Here is a 7,862-nt window from a genome sequence, read left to right on the forward strand (position 1 = left end):
CGATTAGATTTTTTTTTTTTTTTTAAGTGTATCACAAGTGAGTCTTGAACGCCTTGCCTCTCTTGTTTTTTTTGTTGTTGTTGTTTTTTTTCTCAAGGCCTGACAAAGCGCGTTGGGTTACGCTACTGGTCAGACATCTGCTTGGCAGATGTGGTGTAGCGTATATGGATTTGTCCGAACGCAGTGGCGCCTCCTTGAGCTACTGAAACTGAAACTCAGTGCCCCAAGTGGGTGCCGCACAAGGGCCTCGGTTTATCGTCTACATCCGAATGACCAGAAGCTCAGTTTGATTATGCTGACCGATGTCCATCATAAAGTCCGTGTCTGTCGTGTTAGTTGTTAGTTTATGATCAATTTGAGATTATCCTGACTATAGTCCATTATGAAGTCCATGTTTGACTGACCATGGGGGAGCCCCACAAATCCAGCACTCCATTTTTTTTTTTTTTTTTAACCACAAAAATTGTCCACGACACTGTTCATCGTCTTATCACATGGGGATATTTTGATCAGATATACACTGTGTATTTGGAAATATAACCCATAAAGTGTGTAAAAATATAAACCTTTAATTCCAATTATTTGCAAATTTTGGCTCAGGAGCTCAGGAAGAAGGGTTAAAATTGCTCAGGAACTCAGGGCTCAAAGGGTTAAGTAACCCTGTGCATCAATCTGAATACCCATGACGGTAGAGCTACGGTGGTTTCACATATTTAGCACTTTTCTTGTTTCAACAAATCACAGTTCCTCACTAGGTGTTGGTAACACTGTTTCTAACAACGAAGCGGCAGTCGCTACACACCCATATACGCTGCGCTGTTCTGACAACGACACGATCACAGAACACGACGGTGTCAGTCTATCAGCATATATGATGAATTGTAACTTGTCATGTTTTGTCAATGGTAGACTTTTGATGTCAATGGTAGACTTTTGAACAATCACACAAAACAGATCCACAACCGTAGTAACAAATAAAACGTTCAGTATTGTGCAACATCATAGCATGCCGGTACTACATATACACTGACAATTCCTAAATCCTTTTGCGTGTTGTGAAGCCCCACAAAAGTATATTCAATGGTGTTTATGATGTATTAACGATAATATCAACAATACATATCTCAGACATTATCAGCACTCCCTGAACTGCTGGGCTGTGGTTACAGAACAATTACCCAAACGGCAGTGAACAGGTCATTGATACAGACAACACTCTGTAAATTCTTCCTTTTTTTTTTTAAATTCCAACCACCATGCAAGTCATTGTGTACGCCAGTACTGTGCAAGGTCTTTAGTGTCCCAATGTTGTGCAAGTCACTTTGCATCACAACACTGTCAAAGTCTTTTTGACATTCAAGCACTGTTTATATTACACTCAAGCACTGATGATATCCTTGGCATACCACCGTCCCACAAGACCTTTGTCACACCAGTACTGTGCGAAAATGTTGGCATGCCAACACCGTGAAAGTCCTTTCAAGTCCCAACACCACACGAGTCCGTTTGAGCCTCAACTTTGTACACACCCCTACACTGGAAAGCCACTTTGTATCTCAGCACGTTCTTTTGTACTTACAAGCAGTGCAAGTTCTGTTGTGTCCCATCACTGTGCAAGTCCTTTTTTTGCGAGCGACCACTGTGTAAACCGTTTTGCATCCCAACAATGTGCGTTTCCCTTAGCACCGCTCCACCAAGCAAGTTCTCCTGTACCCCATCACTGTCTGTCACAATATGATCCCATCACTGTCTGCTACAACCTGACCCCATCACTGTCTGCTAGTCTGCTACAACATGACCCCATCACTGTCTGTCACAACTTGACCCCATCACTGTCTGCTACAACTTGACCCCATCACTGCTACAACTTGACCCCATCACTGTCTGTCACAACATGACCCAATCACTGTCTGCTATAACTTGACCCCATCACTGCTATAACTTGACCCCATCATTGCTACAACTTGACCCCATCACTGCTATAACTTGACCCCATCATTGCTACAACTTGACCCCATCACTGTCTGTCACAACATGACCCAATCACTGTCTGCTATAACTTGACCCCATCACTGCTATAACTTGACCCCATCATTGCTACAACTTGACCCCATCACTGTCTGTCACAACTTGACCCCATCACTGTCTGCTACAACTTGACCCCATCACTGCTACAACTTGACCCCATCACTGTCTGTCACAACTTGACCCCATCACTGTCTGCTACAACTTGACCCCATCACTGTCTGCTACAACTTGACCCCATCACTGTCTGCTACAACTTGACCCCATCACTGCTATAACTTGACCCCATCATACATGCTACAACTTGACCCCATCACTGTCTGTCACAACATGACCCAATCACTGTCTGCTATAACTTGACCCCATCACTGCTATAACTTGACCCCATCATTGCTACAACTTGACCCCATCACTGTCTGTCACAACATGACCCAATCACTGTCTGCTATAACCTGACCCTATCACTGTCTGCTACAACTTGACCCCATCACTGTCTGCTACAACTTGACCCCATCACTGTCTGCCACAACTTGACCCCATCACTGTCTGCCACAGCTTGACCCCATCACTGCTACAACTTGACCCCATCACTGTCTCCTACAACTTGACCCCATCACTGTCTGCTACAACTTGACCCCTATACTGCCTGCTACAACTTGACCCCATCACTGTCTGCTACAACTTGACCCCAGTTAGAAAACTGTGACCCCATCACTGTCTGTTACAACTTGACCCCAGTTAGAAAACTGTGACCCCATCACTGCTACAACTTGACCCCATCACTGTCTGTTACAACTTGACCCCAGTTAGAAAACTGTGACTTGACGGACGGAAGTTTAGTCAGTGTGCGAGCTGCACATTACTAAGGAGTGAATATGTTACCTTTGGATGTACACTACACGGTGAATAGTATCATCAAGGAGTGAAACACTGAACGGAGAGCATCACCAAGGAGTGAAGATGTTACCGATGGTTCTACACGACACAGTGAATAGAGAACATCAACGAAGAGTGAAGATGGTACCGATGGTTCTACACGACACAGTGAATAGAGAACATCAACAAAGAGTGAAGATGGTACCGATGGTTCTGCACGACAAAGTGAATAGAGAACATCAACAAAGAGTGAAGATGTTACCGATGGTTCTGCACGACACAGTGAATAGAGAACATCAACAAAGAGTGAAGATGTTACCGATGGTTCTGCACGACACAGTGAATAGAGAACATCAACAAAGAGTGAAGATGGTACCGATGGTTCTACACGACAAAGTGATTAGAGAACATCAGCAAAGAGTGTCGATGGTACCGATGGTTCTGCACGACACAGTGAATAGAGAGCATCAACAAAGAGTGAAGATGGTACCGCTTGCATCACGCTACACAGTGAACATGTAAGTGCTGAGCAAACTGGGCGTCTGGTATCTACCACATCACGGGGATCTGTGAGTGAAGGGAAAACGGGAAGCCATGAAGAATAATACGCACGGCAATGCACACAGACTTTGGGAAGAACTGCAATGCACACACACTGTGGGAAGAAAAGGTGATCGCGCGGGGCGACCTTGTCAATGGTTACGGGGTCCAGTTGTGATGGAAGCAAGCGGTTGTTTTTTGTTGTTTTTTTTTCACGTCTTCCAGCAACTTTGACATTGTTCTGTTCACTGCCCATCATATACTGTTACCGTTCCTGTGGTGGTGGTAGTGTGGGTATCGTGTCAGGGGTGTCTCACCTCAGGTCCCTCTTGTATGACAGAAGAGCGCAGAAAAAACAACAAAAAACACCAAAAGTATGGCACCATCTGCTGCAAAATTAGCATTTCTGCTAAAAACAAATCGATGCTCCACATTTTCCAAAACGAAAGTTGTTTATTTCTAGATTTTCGTATTTCCATCTCATGAAATAAATGTTGCTCTATATTCTGTAAAATCCTAGAGAGAGATAAGAGCGAGAACATTTCAAATTATTTCAATATTTTTTTGCAGTCGATCGGAATAACAATAGTGATGATGATAATGACGATGCCAAGGAGATCAACACAAAGTCACGAAATAGCTGTTTTCTGTCATTTGTTTCCACAGTACGAGTGCTATGCTGGCACTGTCCAAGCGTCAGCAAAACACAATGTTAATTTCTGCCCCTGCTATTCATTTTCACAAATGATGATTTCTAATTAATGATGATAATTTTTTTTTTAAATAATTTTTTAATTATGTATTTATTCTATTGTTTATTTCATAAAAAAAAAATTATTTATTTTTAATTTTATTTATTTACTATTTTATCATTATCTTTTTATTGATTTTTTTTTCAAGGCCTGACTTAGCGCGTTGGGTTACGCTACTGGTCAGGCATCTGCTTGGCAGATGTGGTGTAGCGTATATGGATTTGACCGAACGCAGTGACGCCTCCTTGAGCTACTGATACTGATACTGATGATAATAATCATCATTATGATAGAAATAATAATAATAATAATAATAATAATAATAATAATAATAATAATAATAATAATAATAATAATAATAATAATAATAATAATAATAATAATAATAATAACATCATCTATTTTCAGTCCAATATCATTATCTTAGATGACAAGACTATGAATGAAGGAACGAAACGATCCAAGCGTCAACATCCGAGCATTATTCCCAAACGTGCACCATGCAGTGGGATGACGAAAGCAGTCTCAGTCTGATGGCGCGAACCCCTGTGGGGTGGGGATGGTGAGGAAGTTGAACTACTGACACCTACAAAGCACCTGGTGCTTCTCTCAGCTAAGCTGCATGTTTGGTGCATATCTGTTATGCATGTGTGGGTGTGTATGTGTGAATGTGTGTCTTCATGTTTTACATTTATTTGCTTATTTATCATCATTGTTGTCTTTATTACTACTACTACTACTACTACTACTACTACCTTTTTGACTCACTTGTATAAACAAAGTGAGTCTATGTTTTAACTCGGTGTTCGGTTGTCTGTGTGTGTGTGTGTGTGTGTGTGTGTGTGTGTGTGTGTGTGTGTGTCTGTGTGTGTGTGTGTGTGTGTGTGTGTGTGTCCGTGGTAAACTTTAACATTGACATTTTCTCTGCAACTACTTTGTCAGTTGACACCAAATTTGGCATAAAAATAGGAAAAATTCAGTTCTTTCCAGTCATCTTGTTTAAAACAATATTGCGCCTCTGGGATGGGCACAAAAAAAAATAAAGAATGAAGCCTAATTATATGCAAACTGCATTTACTGATATATTTATATTTTTTTGTATTCTCTAAACTTGGCACTTTGATCTGATATTCTGACCCAACAACTAGAGCAGTCATTATTATCATTTTTTTTGTTCAAACAGGAACTTCTTTTGCTAAGCATGGAAGTTTTATTTATTTTGCAAACGTTTTGGTGCACATAGTAAAAAAAAGGAAATTACTCTGTAATGCTAGGGGAGTTAATTTGCTTTAAACTGATCTTTCTCATCTTAAACATTACATTTTGAAATTATACTCAATACATAAAAAGCTTGAATTTTTTTTTTAAAATTGTATCACAAGTGAGTCTTGAAGGCCTTGCCTCTCTTGTTCTATATTGTAATTATTATTTATTTATTTATTTATTTATTTATTTATTTATGTAAGCTTATCTATTATTTATTCCCTCTTTTTTTCTTCTTTTTTTCTCAAGGCCTGACTAAGCGCGTTGGGTTACGCTGCTGGTCAGGCATCTGCTTGGCAGATGAGGTGGAGCGTATATGGTTTTGTCCGAACGCAGTGACGCCTCCTTGAGCTACTGAAACTGAAACTGAAACTCAGCTAAGCGCTTCACGAATCTTGGGTCCACAACAGCACCGTCTCCTTGCACAGGGAAGATCCGGTACAGGGATGCTACTTCCCAGCACTCACTCACTAACATCACACCTTGAGGTGATTCAACGCAATGAGCTGAGCTGCATGTCTTGGTCGTCTCTTGCTGTTTGCCTGTACTCATACACCAAAACAAAATTGCAGCAATGATATGGAGTATATCAAAGATGCTCAAAAAAAAAAATCAGCACACCGGAAAACAAATCAACTAGGTTACACCTTGACTACTGTCACGTGCGTGCCCTGGTGACCTGAAGAAGACGTCGAGGTGGTGGTGGTGGTGGTGGTAGTGGCGGAGGTGGTGGTGATGGAGGTCAAGTTGGTGATGTTGTTGGAACTGCCGTTGCTACTGCTGTTGTTGTTATTATTATTATTGGCGGTAGCGGAAGTAGGGTTGGACGGTGAGGAAGGAGGGTGGTGGTGGTGGTGGTGGTGGTTGTCGACAGGCGCCTTGTTGCTGGGACTGACAGTGGAAACGGCGGCAGGGAGGACCGGGGAAGGGGTGTCGGTCCTGGGGTCCTTGACGGGCGTGGAGGTGACACAGGGCGTGGAAGTGACGCTGGCGACGGAGGCGGGGGAGGCGGAGACGGGGGTGTAGGAGCTGAGGAGGATGGTGGGAGTGAGGGTGGCGGGGACGCTGACGCTGGCCGCCCGACGGCGGGAGACGCGGGGGGAGGAGGAGGGGGTGGCGGAGCGGGAGGGGGTGGGGGTGGTGTGGGTGACGGAGGGGGTGTGCACGGCACGGCGGGGCACTGTCCAGTCCTTGCCGGACTCCGGGTCATGGCCCAGCAGCCAGTAGGTCTCCATCTCCCCTTTGCCCTGTTGGTCAGGCAGGTAGGTAATGTAGGTAAGTTGGTAGGTAGGTAGGTAGGTAGGTAGGTAGGTAGATAGGTAAGTAGGTAGATTAGTAGGTAGGTACGTACGTAGTTAGGTAGGTAGATAGATAAGTAGGTAAGTAGGTAGTTTGGTAGTAGGTGAGTAGGTAGTTAGGTGGGTAGGTAGGTAGATAGTTAAGCAGGAAGGTAGATAGGTAGGTCATTAGGTGGGTAGGCAGTAGATGGGCATCTAGACAGTTAGACAGGAATGTAGTATGTATGTCGGTAAGCAGACAGTTAGGTAAGTAGGTAGGTAGGTAAAGGTTGGTAAATAGGCAAGAAAGTGAAATAGGTAAATAGGTAGGTAGGTAGGTAGGAAGGGATCAGGCAAGGATATTATATGTTGGCATTACTACTCTAAATGATATCAGGTGTGTGCGTGTGTATGCGCGCGCTTGTGTGTGGGCTTGTGCGGGGGGTGGGTGGGGGGAGAGAAAGAGAGAGAGAGAGAGAGAGAGAGAGAGAGAGAGAGAGAGAGAGAGAGAGAGAGAGAGAGACGAACACTCAGAGACAGAAAGAAAGATAGAGACAGATTGAGAATGGGAGAGAGACCGACCAACAGACAGACACGTACAAACATACATCACACATACATCACCCCCCCCCCCCATCTGCCCCACACCAACACACACACACACACACACACACACACACACACACACACGTAACACACGCAGACAATCAGACGCACACAAGACAGGCGGAGACAGACATTCAAACAGACGGGGACAAACAGAGAGACAGACAGACAGACAGACAGCAAACAGACAGACAGACATACAAACAAACAGACACGGATAGACAGACAGACAGACAGACAGACAGACAGACAGACAGACAGACACATGGTGATTAGCATTGTGTTCAAACCTTGACGATGCAGTGGTCCACAGACATAAAAACGAACAGACAGGGATAGACAGACAGACAGACGGACAGACAGACAGATGTATGATGAACAGACAGGGATAGACAGACAGACGGACAGACAGACAGATGTATGATGAACAGACAGGGATAGGCAGACGGACAGACAGACAGATTCATGATGAACAGACAGGGATAGACAGACAGACGGACAGACAGACAGATGTATGATGAAC

General features: G+C 43.6%; 1 protein-coding gene across 1 annotated transcript in view; it reads right to left on the bottom strand.

Moving 5' to 3' along the window:
* Nucleotides 1–5,775: 5,775 nt before the first annotated feature.
* LOC143290242 (atrial natriuretic peptide receptor 2-like) overlaps nucleotides 5,776–7,862 on the bottom strand; it is a 54,789-nt gene continuing 52,702 nt past the window's right edge. The window contains exon 23 of the mRNA XM_076599581.1: nucleotides 5,776–6,703. Coding sequence (XP_076455696.1) covers nucleotides 6,098–6,703 — 606 coding nt within the window. The 3' untranslated portion in view covers nucleotides 5,776–6,097. The remainder of the gene's footprint in view (nucleotides 6,704–7,862) is intronic.

The sequence above is a fragment of the Babylonia areolata genome, chromosome 15 (assembly GCF_041734735.1).
Source record: "Babylonia areolata isolate BAREFJ2019XMU chromosome 15, ASM4173473v1, whole genome shotgun sequence".
Classification (NCBI taxonomy): domain Eukaryota; kingdom Metazoa; phylum Mollusca; class Gastropoda; order Neogastropoda; family Buccinidae; genus Babylonia; species Babylonia areolata.